Raw genomic sequence first — 18454 nt, forward strand, 5'->3', positions numbered from 1 at the left:
TGAGAAGGCATCAGTGGGCGTCCCTATGCTGGGCTGTGCTTACACTGTACGGATATGAGAAGGCATCAGTGGGCGTCCCTATGCTGGGCTGTGCTTACACTGTACGGATATGAGAAGGCATCAGTGGGCGTCCCTATGCTGGGCTGTGCTTACACTGTACGGATATGAGAAGGCATCAGTGGGCGTCCCTATGCTGGGCTGTGCTTACACTGTACGGATATGAGAAGGCATCAGTGGGCGTCCCTATGCTGGGCTGTGCTTACACTGTACGGATATGAGAAGGCATCAGTGGGCGTCCCTATGCTGGGCTGTGCTTACACTGTACGGATATGAGAAGGCATCAGTGGGCGTCCCTATGCTGGGCTGTGCTTACACTGTACGGATATGAGAAGGCATCAGTGGGCGTCCCTATGCTGGGCTGTGCTTACACTCTATGGATATGAGGAGGCAGCAGTGGGCGTCTCTATGCTGGGCTGTGCTTACACTGTACGGATATGAGAAGGCATCAGTGGGCGTCCCTATGCTGAGCTGTGCTTACACTGTACGGATATGAGAAGGCAGCAGTGGGCGTCCCTATGCTGGGCTGTGCTTACACTGTACGGATATGAGAAGGCATCAGTGGGCGTCCCTATGCTGGGCTGTGCTTACACTGTATGGATATGAGAAGGCCGCAGTGGGCGTCCCTATGCTGGGCTGTGCTTACACTGTACGGATATGAGAAGGCATCAGTGGGCGTCCCTATGCTGGGCTGTGCTTACACTGTACGGATATGAGAAGGCATCAGTGGGCATCCCTATGCTGGGCTGTGCTTACACTGTACAGATATGAGAAGGCAGCAGTGGGCGTCCCTATGCTGGGCTGTGCTTACACTGTACAGATATGAGAAGGCCGCAGTGGGCATCCCTATGCTGGGCTGTGCTTACACTGTACGGATATGAGAAGGCATCAGTGGGCGTCCCTATGCTGGGCTGTGCTTACACTGTACGGATATGAGAAGGCATCAGTGGGCATCCCTATGCTGGTGTATGCTTTGGAAGGCATTAGTAGATTTTAGTAACTGCAATCTGCGAGAGTATCCAGTTGCGTTTGCATTACCGTTAATCTCTGAATCAAGCTCATGTAGGGGCCCATTAATCAAAATGTATTTGAGGTAAAATCCCTGAAAACACCAGTTTTCGGGGGTTCACCTCAAATACGAAGTATTCCCCAGATGTATTAAGGAGGGGATACCTGGTGTGATCCCTTCATTACAGTTGACAGCCGACTCCCCCATAGGTTTCTATATATATATGTGTGTGTCCAATATATTTATTCAAAACACGCAGAAGTAGGCAGGCACTCTCCGCCTACTTCTGTGACATCACAAGTTGGACAGAAGTTGGCTGGTCTGTTGAAAAAGTTGGCAGGTTGCCTGGGTGGATGAAAAGTTGATTAGATGTGTGGGGAAGCATTTTAGTTGGACAGACAAGTTGGACAGTTGGTCAGTTGGTTGGTTGGAGGAAAGTTGGTTTGATGTGTGGCCAGCTTTATTTACATAATTAGCTAATAAAAAACCCGACAATTTTGGGGGTCTTTTTTATTTTATTTTGTCAGTTAAGTGGTTAATTCTATTGACAAGTGATCTGTCACATTTGCAACAAGAATCTGGGAGATACACATATGCCATCAATCATTTCTAAAGGCCCCCACACATCAGAACGATATTGTTCCAACCAACCAACCAACTAGCTAGCTGGTTGGAACGATAATCTTCCTGTGTGTGGGAGCAAACGATAGTCAGCCGTTTGCTCCCACACGCTGAAAAACGGCCAAAAACGGTTGTTCCAACTAGTTGGTGAAAGTCAAACTTGTTTGATTTTCACCAACTATCGTTCTAGTGTAGGGGGAAAGTTCCCCCCGACTGAACGATAAGTAGGCGGACACCTGGCCGCTAGTGTCCGCCTACTTCACTACCGGCTGTGCTGCCCGTCAGCTTTGGATCCCCCTGCCTGTCACTGATAGCGGGCCCGGCTGAGTGTGAGAGAGGATCACAGTGCAGCTGCTGCACACAGGTACTCCAGGTATGTATCATACTGTAGAACCTGCGCTCCCTTCCCCTGTGAGAACCAGGGTGCCCCCGTGATCACAGATTTAGCCCCACCCCAGGTCTCTCCTCCACCCCCCCTATGATCACAGATGTACACCCCCCCTCGCAGGTGCTACCCTGCCCCATGCGATCAAAGATGTCATCCCCCTGTCCCCCGGGTGCTACCCTCCCGCGATCACAATGTACCCCCCGCGGGTGCTACCCCCTCCCGCGATCACAATGTATCCCTCCGCGGGTGCTGCCCCCCCCGCGATCAGAAGTGTCCCCCCCGCGGGTGCTACACCCCCCACGATCACAATGTACCCCCCGCAGGTGCTGCCCGCTACCGCGATCAGAGATGTACCCCCCTGCGGGTGCTGTCCCCCCCCGCCGCGATCACAATGTACCCCTCGCAGGTGCTGCCCCCCCCCGAGATCAGAGATGCCCCCCCCCCGCGGGTGCTACTCCCCCGCGATCACAATGTACCCCCCGCGGGTGCTGCCCCCCCCGCGATCAGAGATGTCCCCCCCGCGGGTGCTACCCCCCCGCGATCAGAGATGTACCCCCCGCGTGTGCTACCCCCCGCCCCCGCGATCAGAGATGACCCCCCCCCAGTACAGGTGGGGCTTACCTTCGACTCTGCAGACTGCTCCCGCCGCCCTTCTCACAAGCGGCAAACAACTCCCGGCCCTCTATGTGCCCCATCCTCCTCACTCACCTCCTCTCCTGATGGCACCAGTTACAGGCAATGGCTGAGCCTTATTAATTTTTTTGTAGCAACACAACAGCTGGTGTGGTAGGCTAGTGGTTACAGTGCAGGTAACTTGATGCAAGAGTCCAGGGTTCAATCACAGGGATAGCCTGTTTATATTTAAATATTTTATATTTATAGAATTAATATATTTTTTTTATAGTTTAAACAATTTTCCAGGGAGTGAGTGAGGGGGAAGCTGGGTACAGAGATGGAGAATGTGCTGATTACCCAATGTGTCCCCACTGTACTACCTGTCAATCTGTGGGCCCGTGTAATGCCTGGCCCTGACACCCTTCTCCTGACAAGGTGCGCACCCATATAGTACCTGGCCCCTATGATGCTGTGTGCCCATATACAGTAGTACCTGACTCCTCTCCCCTATCACCCTGTGTGCCCATATAGTACCTGACACCTCCTAACATCACCTGGGCACACATGACACCCTCTCTCCTGTTACCCTGTGGCCCTGATTCAGACAATTGTTTGCTATTGTGCATGTGCGAATGCAGCCCTGTGCATGCGCAGCTATTGCATCGCTATCGCGTATGCACAGAGGGCCCATGTACAAAGTGACATGTAGTCAGCATTTGGGGATGGACACGGGTGGGGGGGTGGTTAGAAAAACTGAGGCGTGTGTGACTATTTAGTGTTCACTCTAGCTCCATGTGCATCAATGGGCACTCTCCGCCTACTTCTGTGACATCACAAGTTGGACAGAAGTTGGCTGGTCTGGATGAAAAGTTGATTAGATGTGTGGGGAAGCATTTTAGTTGGACAGACAAGTTGGACAGTTGGTCAGTTGGTTGGTTGGAGGAAAGTTGGTTTGATGTGTGGCCAGCTTTATTTACATAATTAGCTAATAAAAATCCCGACAATTTTGGGGGTCTGTTTTATTTTATTTTGTCAGTTAAGTGGTTAATTCTATTGACAAGTGATCTGTCACATTTGCAACAAGAATCTGGGAGATACACATATGCCATCAATCATTTCTAAGAATATCACCACTGAGGGAAATTAGTTTGTGTGTACAGTATTTAAATCTTGGTCTGGTTTTGGTATGTAAATCATAATCCTTGGTATATGCAAATAAATATAAAATTACCATGTGCAGATTCTGGAGAAAGTTCCACCCCGATCTACCCAAACTGTGATTGATAATGCACATTTTGCTGCAAACTAACGGAAATTTGAACAGGTGGGAGGTATGGATATACAAATAAGCAAATTACAGATTGTCTTATGTCTTACCTATAGGATAAAGAATAAAACTGTATGTAAATTTCAGATGTTTTTTTTTTTCAATTAAATTGGTATTAAAGATGGATACTCTATCATTAGTTCGGATTTGAGTAAAGTAAACAATTATAGAAGCATAAACATACAGTATCACTGGTTGATATTTTTGAATGCGTACAATTTCTTAGAGTGTGTACCAATGTCATTATTAGGAAGTGAAAAAAATGTTAACATTGCAATTAGGCAAAACCATGGCTGAGGTTAATTGGATTCTGCCAAATTAACCCTAGTATATATCTATGTGTCTATATAAATAACTGGTAATTAATAATAACAAATAAATATGTGCTTGATACATTCTAGTGTGTTTGTAAACACAAGCCGTACCAAGGTTTTCGACATTTATTTCAGTAACCCATACAGTTCAATAGGTATTCCAGCATGTGGGCTAAAATATCTATTGTTTCTCTCTCCACTGTTATCTTTTCATCACTAATCAAGCATGCAGTGATTACTTAATTTAAAAATAATTCTGACCCAAATAGGCATGCACTTGGTGTGGTTTCCATTTGTCCGGAAATTCCACAGACAATGGAATGTTCGGTTGATATATAGGCTAGTTCCTCTCTTGGTACCAGCCAGTTAATTGCTTGTGATTCGGCCACAGATCACACTCATCCATACCTCCTGATTCACAGATCTAAAAATAGACAGAGCTCGCACATAAGTAGGTGGATTTCATAAATATAAAGTTGGTGGTTTGTGGAGGATCTGAGAAGGTTTTTCACCAAGACGTCACTTCCGGTTTGGTCTCCTGATGTTTATCATGATGTCACTTCCAGTCTAGCATCATCAATTGAGTCGAATGGATCTGCAGTTCCAATGGCTTGTTGATATATAGAATATGGCTGATCTTGAGGATCTGTTTGATAGTGTATGGCCCTTTTGTGATATTTTTATACTACTTTGAAGTCTTGCTCTGTTTGTTACACTTTGATTTTCTGATGATGTCATATCAGAATATCACCTTTTATGTAAAGTTACATTTTGGTTATCATGTTATGATGTTGTCACGGTCTGGTTATTTTGTTATTAGATGTCTTTTTATCTAAACGTTGGATTTTATATTTTACTAAACATATTAGAAGCTATCTACTGTATGTTTGTTTCTTATAAATTATGAAGATTTATATTGGTTTCATCCGACCTCATTGGTGGAAACCAATATAAATAAATATTCTGTTCAACACTCCATATTAAGATTTAAGAAATACTCAGTTGTGTCACAAAGCTTCGGCATGGAGGTGTGGATTGGACGTTCTCCCAAGTGTGACCTGTCAGTTTGAAGCCATCGTCGTTTCCTCTTTGCCCTGGGCCGATTTCTTCAAAAGTAGGTTAAAAACTTTTGTGATATGGTTGTTGTCTCTGTACAAATTGAAGCAGCTGTGGAATTAGCATACCTTCTCTCTGAATCAGACCCTATGGGCTCTATTTACTACAATCCGCATATTGATTTCAGATTGTAGTGTGACATTAACGACTGAATTCGCATTGCGAATTCAGGCAATATCACAGGGATTTACTACAAATCCCTTGCAGGGACAGAGCTTGCGATAAAGCTCTGTCCCTGCGAATCCCCTTCGGAGCCTTATCACGGTATTGTCGCAAAAAATACCGTGACTAAGTGCCCTCGCATTCGCCGACCGGTCGCCGCTGCTACCCCCTGGTGCTAAGCCCCACCCCCGACACTAAGCCCCGCCCCCACGATCGCGGACCCCCAGTTATGGGAAATGCAATCTGCTTTACTAAAAATAAGTGATACCTAGGGGTTGGAGTAGAATTTTACGAATTCTACTCCAATTGCCCTGTAATAACTATAGGTGATACTAAAATAATGTGAAAAGGGTGTGAAAACACCCTTTTTCACTTTATTTTAGTCAAAATAATGTTAATTAATAGAGCCCTATGTGAGACAGTTGAGCCATGCTTGTAGTGACAGAGCTTATTTACTTTGCTATAAAGATATTCAGGCCAACGACTAAATGATTGGATCTGTGCAGTGTGTATTGTCAGATTTAGAGGTAAATGCAGAATTTTCACAATGTATATAAAGCTTACACTATATTGCACATTAAGGGCCGTATTCAATTAGTTTCGCACCCGCGATACTTTTTCACATGCCGCACCTTTTGCCGACTTCACGTGTTTTATCCGTGGAAACTTATCGTGTGCGCCCCTGCTATTCGCCATATTCAATTCCAAAGGACGCAAAAAACGCTTCCCGGCGAAACTAACAGGGCGAAAAGTGTTGGCAGAACTGTGGAAATCAGCCTGACACCCCCCCAAAGATGCACTAATATTGGGGATCAATGTAGATGTGCCCAATTAGCCCTCCTGAAGCTATTTGGGGTACTTAAGTGCTGTCAATTGCTCCCAAATAGCGGCTTTGCAAAAGTGGTAAAGAATAGCATTAAGCAGTTTTTTTTGGTGAAAATAAGTATTCCTGTCAAATTTGGGGTACTTGAAAATGGGTGCTAGCATAGTTATAAATCGCTAAAGTCAAGTTTTAAGTGCTGCAAAAAACGTACCTTCAGCAAACACCTGCAATAAAAAAACACCTCCCCCATACTATTGTACTTTTTCGCCCCCATTTTCAAAGTGCTTTTTTGGGGTGTTCCTCTTTTTTTTCTAATTTTTTTGACGCAGCTATCCTTTGGGGGTCTGTCCAAAGGGTGCAGAGTGGTTTCCGCACCTTTGCACCCCAAAACCGCAATTCTGCACTTTTTTCCGCCGGCTATTCAGAGGCAAAACTTTTTAGCCAGGTACATGGTATTGACTTTCCGCACTGGCAAAAAGACGCAAGAATTGAATATGGCGGAAAGTTTCCGCCTGGCGAAATGACGTCACTGCGATACTTTACCGCGGATTCGAACTTTTCGCTTGGAATTGAATACGGGCCTATATTGTTTAGAAAAAAAGGCAAAGAAAGACGAAAACAGCTTTTGAAACTCTGTTTTTGTAACATATATTTTAGCTAGGTTTCAAAATATTTCTAAATTATTTGCAATAATAGGAAAGTTCATGTGAAAGAAACACACACAAATATACACATTTAGTGATTTTAATTCATTCCAAGTTAGATAACCACAATAAAACTTCTCACAATAATTTAAAGAGTCAAACTCAGTTTTACAAAATATAGTTACTTAATGTGAAACCAGTATGTACAATAAAATATACATTATTTACAGTATGTCTCTTTTGATAGACAAACAAATTTTAGGGGAATGGCCAGACCTATGGTTGCTATTGTCAACATGCTACAAGTGACAGGTACCTGTACAAGAAACTGTTAGTGCAAATTCACTACAGAAACTTTGGAACAAGAATAAGACAAGCGCTGTTTGATTTAATAATACGAACATTGTATTAGATCTTTTACTGACTCTTAGGGGTATATTTACCAAAGTGCATTTTTTTTTAGAAGTGGAGATGTTGCCCATAGCAACCAATCAGATTTTAGCTATTATCTTCTAGAAGGTGCTAGATAAAAGATAAGTAGAATCTGATTGGTTGCTATGGGCAACATCTCCAATTTTAAAAACCCGCACTTTAGTAAATATACTCCTTAAAGAGACAATAAAATATGTAAGTCTGCAACTTAAATAGGTACATAGCATGTGTAAACTGAGATCTAGTGCACAGTGGTAATCAAAAGATGCCATATACATAAAAAAAACATGTTTCGTGAGACTACAGCACATATAGATCTTTGCTTTCTTGTTCTACATAGCGGATTCTTTATTTTGTATATTTAATTTGCAGCACATACACTAATATATAATATAGATGTTGTTTATTTGGTACCAAGATGTTGATTTTTCTATTTTATTGCCTTTGTTTTGTTTTAAATACATTGTTGGAAGGTGTGTGCATATTTGGGGAGGTGTGCCTTATTATTCAGGTTTAGTACAACTTCCCAATGCTTTTAGGTGTGTTTCGCCAAGAGCAAAAACATATTGTGCTTCCTTGTATGAATATATGTAATTTAAAAACAGATGCCCTGCTAATTAGCATGTAACACTATTCTCCAAAACAGAATATAGAACAGGATCACCAAAGGCAAAACACACCTAGATCAAAGGACCCCATCATTCGTGTTCTGGCTCCCTGATCAAGCGTACTAACTCTTAAGATATCCACTGCAATTATTTTACTTTGCTCTTACATTTTCGCTAAAGGGGATTTGATATCGAGTTATATTATGTGACTATAAAGGGTACATGGCATACAATATAGTGTCACCTACACATGGTAAATGTTGCCATTGTGTTATCCAATATTGATGAGACGTCACCTTATCAAGTCATAGTAACTAGCGACATCAATAAGGCAAAAAACATGTTATGAGTTCCAACTACATTTACAGAGTACACTTTCAGAAATACAGATTAAGGACTCATAATAGGCATCTTCACTTTATGTAGGTGCCAGGTTCATTCTAACTTGCTGGGTCCAAGTGTGAATTGGGGGTGTATTTTAGTAATACTGCAGTCATTCTCTCTCCTATTTGCAGCAAAGGTGCCATTTTGCCTAATAAGAATTAAGGTAACATAAATAAAAAGTGACGTGTTCATTTATTATTTTGATATTAATAATATGTATTTCTTAGTTAAACCTATGGGAAGTGTAATTTAGTTACTTCTCAGGAGAGATTTTTCCCTTTAAATATTTGGTCACATACATAAATTTATACTGGAAATTAAGCAAAATGTACTCTAATAAAAGTGTCCATGAAAAGTGCATAATTGTCCTGTTACAGACATTAATGAAAGCGTTGTGCAACACATAGTGTTGTAGACAATAGTAATTAGGGCCAGTTAAATGTCCTGCCAGTGATCTGGTAAAACTTCTGATTGAAAGGATGAAAGAATTTGTGCAATTTGGTAATAACTGAAGGGTCGACCTCAGGATGTATGCGCCCCTTGCTACCTGCCAGGCACTTGTTGAAGACAATATTAAATCTCAAGCAATAGAACCCCCGGGTGGCATTAAAGTAAAGGTTGTATTGACTTATCCTAGGAGGCAGATTGAGAAACTTTTCCACCAGTTGCAGTTCTGGCAGTGGTTCTGTGATCAGTCGATCCCCATCAACAATGTGAAATTGTTCAATAGGAAAATACTTCAGCCACCTTTCCAAGTGCTTGGTATAGATACTGGTCCTCACGGCCTTGTACTTAGTGTTCACCTCACAGGTGTTAGAATCCATGGCCATTTTTTCAAACTTGTAGTAGGTCTTGTTCTTCCTTTCCTTGCCCTCCAGCACCTGTGTGTAGTCAGAAATGGCTCTTGTTGTTGGCTCCCTAACAATGATGAGTAGTTTAATGGAGGAGTTCATTTTGTATATTCTTTCAGGAACCTCATCTGTGATGAAGTATGCTGGGCTTTTCTCTATAGTGATTTGGTGTGGGTGGGAGAATGGCATCTTTTTTCTGTACCACTCAATACCCTTTGCGTAGTTTTCATCATTGTCAAAAAAATGTATTTCTTGAGAAGCCTTGACTACAGCAGGGTGAAGATTTAGCATTTCAAGTAAGGCTCTAGTTCCTCCTTTTCTCACACCAATGATAATCGCCTTTGGTAGCTGCTGGACCAAATTGTGGAGGAGGATTTGCTCTTTAGTTGCATTCCCTTTCCGAAATTCATGTAGTAGTCCTCTCTTATACTGCATAGCACGGAGATCGATTTCATCCTGACTGTGCGGACTGAATCGACTTTCAATTGGACAAATGGGAGGCAGTCTGTAATGAAAGTAATTAAGTGGAATTAGGCAAACCACTTATTGATGTCAAAGTGAGCAAAACAAAGAAAATACAATTTAGCTTTCAAAGCTGGACTCCCTATTATATAGAGATTTTTTTCTATCAATGTATTTACAGTAAATGAAATAAGTTAATATTGTATAAACTGCAAAAAGAATTGTGACACATTATAACTGACACACATTCACAATCATATGCTTCCTCCTTAGGACATTTTTATCCGCTTGCTCCTTATGGTACCAGCTACACATGGCATACACTTCTGTAATAATCAGAAGCAATCACAGCTTATTGCAGTTGAGTAGGAGAGTGCCAGATGCATAAGATGCTTGCAGAGACACTTTTCTGATTTTGACCTGTGGTCACATGTGAATGATTGTAGTGCATAGATATCAATCATATAGCACAGCCATTGCAGTGACAAGTTATATCATGACTACGGTCACACTTTTCAGGTGTTTGTCTTAATCCGTCTACTTATATGTATGCACTTTACCATAACAGGAATCAAATAGTTTTTTCATCTGTCTAATTTGCACTAAACAGATGATATGTAATATGCATTTACTTTCTATGGGATATATATTTGCAATTTGCATCATGTTAGTGCATGGCTCCCAACATTTCAAATGATCATTTTCAGGTAAAAGGTTATTTATTCAGAAATGCAATATGGTAATATATTGTCTTATATTAGGTAAAGGGAATCTCAGTGTTTGGTGTCAAAGAAGACCCATGATATTGTTTTGATTAGCAATACACACTAGTAAAAATTAAACACTAAGGCCCGTATTCAATCTGAGGCGAAAAGTCCAGATCAGCGACACTTTTTCGCTGATGACGTCATTTTCGCCTGTTTTGAGTTTCCTCCGTATTCAATTTGGAAGACTTTTCGCCTAGGTGGAAAGTCAATGCAATGTAATAGGCGAAAAAGTTTTGCCTATGAATAGCAGGTGGAAAAAAGTGCAGAATTGCGGTTCTGGGGTACAACATTGCGGGTACCCTCGGGTAGCCTTAAGACAGTCCCCTAAAGGTAAACTGCGGACAAGAAAGTTTCAAAATATTCAGAACACCCCCAAAAAATTATGTTTGATTTTGGTGGTAAAAAAAAAATAGGGGAACAAAGTGCCAAACTATCTAAATTAATTCAGGTTGGGTTCCCATGTATGCGGCAGGTGTTTTCTTCATTGCGGGGACAAGCGACAGGTGCAATTTTGCAGATTTTTAAAAATAACTTTAGGGACTTAAAAAAATGCTTACCCCCATTTTCATGTACCCCAAATTTGATAGGAATAGTTATGTCCCCCCCCCAAAAAAAATCTAAGTGCTATTCTTTACCACTTCTTCATAGCTGCAAAACTGCACCGTGCGCGGCTATTACAAACCCTGACTTCCTTCAGCAGGCAAAAATGGGGGTACCCATAGTGATCCCCCATGTCTGGACATCTTTAGGGGGTCCCAGGCATATTTCCTGAAAATGTCTGTTTTTTTTTGTAAATGGGGTGAAGGGTCATTTAAAAAAAACAGGGATAATTTTCCAATTACCTATAGCAAGTGAAAAAAAGTGCAATTTGGGGTTTAGGGGTGCAAGCTTAAAAAAAAAAAACCTGTACCTTTGGGAATGCCCCCTTAAAATGAAATGTGCAAAAAAAATGTTAAAAAAAAAACCGGGACACCCCAAAATTTTTTTTTTCAATTTTGGGATGAAAAAAAAAAATAGGGAAACAAAATGCCAAACTAACGAAATTAATTCTGGTGGGGTCCCCAAGTATGTGGCAGGTGTTTTTTTCATTGCGTAGAGTAGCGGCAGCTGTATTTTTGATGAATTTTTAAAATTACCTTTAGGGACTTAAAAATATGCTTACCCCCATTTTCATGTACCCCAAATTTGATGGGACCACTTTTAAAAACGAAATGCTCTTCTGCATCACTTCTTCAATGTCGGGAAAAATAACCACCTGCCACATCTATTTAAAAAGCTGGCTTTCTTCTTCAGGCAAAAACGGGGGTACCCATAGTGATCCCCGAGGTCTGGACATCTTTAGGGGGGTCCTACAATTATTTCCCGAAAATTCTCGTATTTTTTCGCCAGTTCCCGATTTCGCCTACTTTGGAATTGAATACGGGGAATAGTGGGCACGTGCGCGATACTTTTTCACCTGGAAAACAGGTGAAGGAGGCGAAAAGTCCAGCAGGCGAAAAGTCTGGACTTTTCGCCCCAAATTGAATACGGGCCTATGGGTCTGATTCAGAATCGTAGGCAAACCCATTGGTTTGCGTAAAACTTCTGTGTTTGAAGATCTGCGCATACACAGGATCTGTACTACGCATGTGTAGGTCTCTGTCAGAGAGCTACATGTTGTCGCAAATCCATGCTCAGACACAGCAGTCGATCACAGAAGCCGACGGGAGGCATATATTTACACAAAGATGCCTCGGGTTGCATTAGCATATTTCAGCTTTGTTGCTGGAGCGACTCTGAATCAGGCCCTATGTTCCCATGTCAGTTTTTTTTTCAAGTGTAATAGGGAAACTACATTTGTTCTAATTGGGCCATCTATTTCCTGATAGGAGTGACTAGGGATAAAGTTAGATACATAAATCAGGTATAAAACATCACCATGGAATGGCTGATATATCTATCAGTGTGTACCCAGCATACCTGTAGTCAGTTCAGATTTTCATGGTACAATGGAAAAATAATTTTCATGAAGGGGAATCTAAACCTTATCTGTACTTTTACGCCCGAAAAGATAACTCTCTCCTGTGAACTACTGTATAGCAGCAGTGACGTTAAGATTTGGATTCAGGTTGTGCATTGACTAGAGAATTCTGTGCATCCCCAAAATTAGTGTAGAGCAGTGTTTCCCAAACTGTGTGCCGCAGCACCCTGGGATGCCGCAGCTAGCTTACAGCATACCTCCCAACTGTCCCGCATTTAGCAGGACAGTCCCATTAGTGATGTAAACGGGGCGTGTCATCAGACCACGCCCCTTCACGGTTAGGCCACACCCCCTTTTCGGACGCGCGCGCCTAAGGCGTGCGCAAGTCCCGACTCCCTCCCAACAAATGTTGGGAGGTATGCTTACAGGGGTGATGTGCAGAGCCGGTCCCGCCTACCATCCAGCCAGTCTCTGGGGCCATGCGGTTATCCCAATTTTGAGAGAACCGCATTTGGGAAGGAGGGGGTGATGGGAGATACAGAGCAACAGCTCCAGTTATTCCTTCCTGCTGCTCCATGGTGAGACTTCGGGGTGAGAGGAGTGTGTGCTGAGCCCTGATTGGTGGAGCTAAGCACTTGCCCCTCTGACCCCAGCAGTTTGTACAATGACAGTTAAGCTGGGTATACACTAAACGATGTGTACCCAGCACAATGTCGTTCGTGGTGGGGCCCGGTGGGGTTGCCGGCATCGGCAAGCGCATACACACTTGCCGATGCTGGCAGTGTTGGAACGGCAGCCGTGGCCATGCTGCATTCGGCAGCATAGCCCCCGCTGACGATATCACCCGTCAGACCTGCATGTAGATCCAACGGGTGATGCCACTGACGATGTGCGGGAGTGCACATCGTCAGCAACATTGCGGTTACACACTGGCCACTGTGGACAATATGTCGCCCAGTGTGTACCCGGCTTTAAGAGTAGATTGGTTGGTACTCAATTTTATCTCCCCCCTAGCTTTCATGTTTACCCCTGTATATGTATGACCTTCCCTGTCTGTATGTATGTGTTTATGTGTGACCCTCCCTGTGTATGTATGTATGTGTGTGTCCATGTGTGACCCTGCATGTACTGTATGTATGTATATGTCTGTGTGACCCTCCCTGTGTATGTATGTATGTGTGTGTTCATGTGTGACCCTGCATGTACTGTATGTATGTATGTATATGTCTATGTGTGACTCTCCCTGATTTTATGCATGTGTGTGTCTACAGTATATATGATAGGTCACCACTTCAGGCAAATATCTCTGGTACAGCTGAGTATCACTCGCCTGTTTTCAGTGATGTTTGTGATAAACTGCGGCACAAGTGATTTATCACTATGATAAGCAAAAAAATATAAAAATCACCTATTGCTGCTATTGAGGTTCTCCTAATAAAAAATAGTCCATCCACAATGTCTCTGCTGTAAAATCAAAACTGTTTCTCTGAGTGTTTGACCAGATAACAGTGCCAAGAAAACAGTACACTGCTCTCAAGACTATCAATATCTTGGCAGTTCCAGAAACTCCCAGGTAATTAACAGTACGCTCATTCCCTGAAGCTGTGTTTAATAGGAATACTGATCTGATTAGCTGCTCAGCATTGTTGGGTATGATACTAACTACAAATTGCATTACTTGCCCACGTGTAAATTCTCATACACATAAATATATCACAGTTATAGGAAGGAAGCTGCTTGAATTCCCCTCTGTTGCATAGAAATATTGCTTTACACACAAATGTGTTAATATATTAGAGCTTATTACAACCACATATATTATTAGGTTTGTGATGCAAAGCCGCAAAACAGTTGTCATTTATATTTAATATTCAACTTTTTGTTATTATTTTTGTCATTTGAGATGTAGCAAGCTTCATTTCTGCTTATATATTTTATACTATAAATAAATAAATGAATATAAATATTTATTTTAAAGACACTTACCTATCCAAGCTCCCAACTCTGGCAACTAGATATAGGAGACTTCCAACAGCAAGGCTGCCTAGCACAAAGAGCTTCTGTCTCAGCAACGCCTGCTGTTTGAATAGCATGGCCCTCCATCAATCTTCAGGACTTCTTCAGTCTGGGGAGAACAGCACACATACACCAGTCATCAGCAAGTGGCAGTATACAAGCTAATGCTTATTAACTAGCAGTCAATCAGTCCTTAGCGACAAGTCATTAAGACACACTTGAAAAGGAAAAAAAAAATATCAAAGAATAATCATCACTCTTGAGAATAAAAATGTACACTTCACATAATTAAACCATAACATGCCATCTGCAATTTTTAAAAGACCTTAGCTATTACTTACACCCATATGTGCATTATGAAATCTATTCTGTGTAGAATCGAATAAGCTACATGGTTATGTCTTAAAACATCTAGTACAATTTTTTAAGGCTTTAAATAAATGACAAATATGCATATGAGAAGAATCCTCAGCGTTACATAATAAAAGGCAGGATATGTTATAGAATGTTTATGAGCCATAGCAGTATACAGTATTACACAGTATATCTAATAAAGTACAGTTATTAAGAAATGTATATTTTTGTTTAAAACATTAATGTGAATAGACTGTAAATTTGTTTATCTTTTTTAGTTTTTATTTCATTAGAATTCATAGAAATAAATGGTGCAATAATATCTAACTCTCATTTTCAAGTCTATCCTAATTTTTTCAAATATAAGAACGGCGTAATATTGCGCACTGGACAGTAACTATTGAGCGGGGGTGGCTGCACTTACAAAGAAGGGTGTCTGACCTTCCGTGTGTATTAAATGGTTTGGAGATGGTAAATGCGCTCTGAATCCCCCCTTAGTTTTGAATGAATAATAGTTCAGTGACAGTAGTATGACTCCACTGTGCCATGAACACACTTCCTAACATGTTTTCTGGATATGTGCATGATCCAGCAAATCAACTCGTGCTTTTGATTGACAAGTTCTCTAACCAGTCAAAGCACATTAAGAACATCCACCAATCTGCTGACACGCTCAACAACCTATCAGAGAGGAGGCAGGGTTTTTAACCCACTACATACAGCTTCCACATACAGAGTTTTCCCATACAGTTCTGCCTAGAAGAAGACCCCTAGAGGGTCGAAACGCATTGCAGTCTACTCATCAATATATTTGCCTCACCAACCCCTCATATTGAGAGTGACCAGAAGCCATCAATAAGTGCACGCACCACCCACCATCGCAACATTCATCTGCCACCAGCCGCTGTTGGATCATGTAACCCAGAAGGACCAGCCGCAGACGAGAGGACTCCAAGCAACTGCGGCCGGTAAGGGGAGGATCGGGACTCCGTTGAGACGACAGGGAGGTAACTTTCCATACCAGAGGAGGAGTGTGGTCTCTGGTGTCACGGCCATAGTCGCCACACCTCCTCCCCAGGCATACACAGCCCGCTCACGTGCACCGGCGGTGCTCGTCCGTCCAATCGGACGGGCGTCGCTGCAGTGAACTGTCACCGGACTGCATACCCCTGCCATCTCCGGATCCCGTATCACTCACCCCAAGAACACCTCATCCTGGCCACCGCCAGTCACATTCATTCAGGAACTTTACACTGACTAGCGGGATGCCGCAGTCAGCACCTTTACCCACTAGTTGACTAAGCATTTATGCTCCAGCATCTCCTGGTCACCTACCCACAATTTTTTGCATGACTATTATCCTGCACCTGCGAGTCATCTTTTTATATTGAATGTACTTTGACCTCCAACCTAGTGTACCTTTTATTCTCCATAATTGATATTACATTGATTATCATTATCATATTTTGAGCTCTACCACAGGGCTATTATTGAATTTTTTTTGTGAGTAATGTACTGCACATTTTATCAAGTTCTATGTGTCATTAGTAAAACTTGTGGAGTCATACTACTGTCACTGATCTATTATTCATTCAACACTAAGGGGGGCTTCAGAGCGCATTTACCATCTCCAAACCATTTAATTTTTTCAAATGTTTGTTTCTACCCAAAGTAACCCTGATAGATATGTGGATATGAAATAAACACTCCATAAACACCCATAGCAACCAATCGGATTCTAGCTATTATCTTCTAGAACAGGGGTAGCCAACCTCGGTCCTCGAGAGCTACTAACATTTCACGTTTTCCAGACCACCTAGCTGGTGCACAGGTGTATTCATTACTCACTAACACATTTGGAAAGATCCACAGTTGGAGCTAATTATTTCACTGGTGATTCTGTGAGGAGACCATGCACAGTTGGTACATGCACAGTTGGTAGCTCTCGACGACCAGGGTTGGCTACCCCTGTTCTAGAAGGTACTAGATAAATGATCAGTAGAATCTGATTGGGTTGCTATGGGCAACATCTCCACTTCTAAAAACCCACACTCAAACTTGCAGCAGGTTCCAGCGAGTTTACTCTGGCCAGAGATTTGCTATCTGTTACATTAGCCTATGAATTTATTAGAATCCAGATACATCAACACATCTCTACCACAGAATAAGCAGACATAGTTTACAAAAAATGGATCACAACCTATTGGAAATAAGACATGCCTGCCTTCCACAGCTAATAATACTGTAGCCCAAAATACAGAAATGGAACTAGATTGCCGTAAGGGCCGCAACTACGGGTATGAGACTGGTGCCGCCGCACAGAGGTCCTGATTCAGATGTGGACGCAAATGCCATTGCAGCTGCAATCTCTCACGGATTTGCAATTGTGAAAATATGCTAAAGTGCCACCCGCCATCAAGTGATTAGAATCTAGATACACCAACCCATCTCTACCACAGAATACTGTAAGCAGGCATATTTTCTGGAGTAAATAAGTATTAAAGACAATACAGAACCAAGTAATAATATTGAGTCCCTTAGTGGTTCCCAGTGATGTGACTGAATATTGGACAAACACAAAATGGCTGTCGTCACTACTTGTATTCAATAGGCAAACATGCTTGTCTTAGAAATGTATTGGTAAGTGCATTTAATGACACATATTGACTTTTATATTTGGAAATGTATTATTTGATTTAAGGGCCACATGATCTTCGTGCTGAAAATGTTCAAGGGCCTATACTGAGAATGGGAGTAGATGTGACCAGTGCTCTGTGGGTGTGGCCAGAGCCACATGGGCATGTACATTGCCTACACTATCAGCTCCAATATCTCTCTGTTTTTTAAGTTGCAGTAATTAATGGGCACCCACTGTTCTAATTCAATTGTTTGTGGGATCCCATTAACTATCGCTCTTATTGCGCCCAATTAGACTGTTTTTAGCCCTGTAAAACGGCAAAACCTGTCTAAAGTCCTGGTTAGGGTGCCCAAACCACAGACTTTTCACACATTTCTGTTCACCACTTCAGAAGGGGGCGAGTTGTAATGTCAGAGCCGGCTGCTGTTCGTGCCCAAATGGAGCAACAATTGAATTGCTCCGTTGGGCGCCCGGCACTGACAACCGCCGGTGAAAACATTTGAATAGAAAACATGCATAATTGTGTAAGAAATCTAGAAATACAATTTGAATGCTTATGATTTAAGGTTGACTGTTGTGCATCATAATACTGATGATAATGGGCCTATTTTTATATGGAGACCGGGAGCTGTAGCTCCATCCACCCCATTGTTAATCTGGCCCTGTTTGATATGTTTTGAACAGGTTCTGAAAATATTATAACTTTCTCCTACTGTCTTTTTGCCTGCTTCCACCTTGTGGGAGTCCTTGTATTATGCCCCTTGCATGTTCTGTACAACAGTTGTTTTTTTCTATATAACTTACATATGTCTTATATACATAATTAATTATATGTAATTTCTCACAATTCTTGCATTTATGTTTCTTGAATATATTGCACTTTGTTCAATGTCTTTGTAATGTGCT

At 42.1% G+C, this 18454-nt stretch overlaps 1 protein-coding gene across 1 annotated transcript in view; it reads right to left on the reverse strand.

The window, feature by feature from the left end:
- Window positions 1-7603: 7603 nt before the first annotated feature.
- HS3ST5 (heparan sulfate-glucosamine 3-sulfotransferase 5) overlaps window positions 7604-18454 on the reverse strand; it is a 355487-nt gene continuing 344636 nt past the window's right edge. Inside the window, exons 4-5 of the mRNA XM_088460426.1 lie at window positions 14527-14665; window positions 7604-9856 (exon numbers count right to left, since the gene is read on the reverse strand). Coding sequence (XP_088316552.1) covers window positions 8926-9856; window positions 14527-14633 — 1038 coding nt within the window. The 5' untranslated portion in view covers window positions 14634-14665 and the 3' untranslated portion in view covers window positions 7604-8925. The remainder of the gene's footprint in view (window positions 9857-14526; window positions 14666-18454) is intronic.

Source organism: Taudactylus pleione, unplaced genomic scaffold (genome assembly GCF_031769625.1).
Source record: "Taudactylus pleione unplaced genomic scaffold, aTauple2 ptg000046l, whole genome shotgun sequence".
NCBI classification, from domain to species: Eukaryota; Metazoa; Chordata; class Amphibia; order Anura; family Myobatrachidae; genus Taudactylus; species Taudactylus pleione.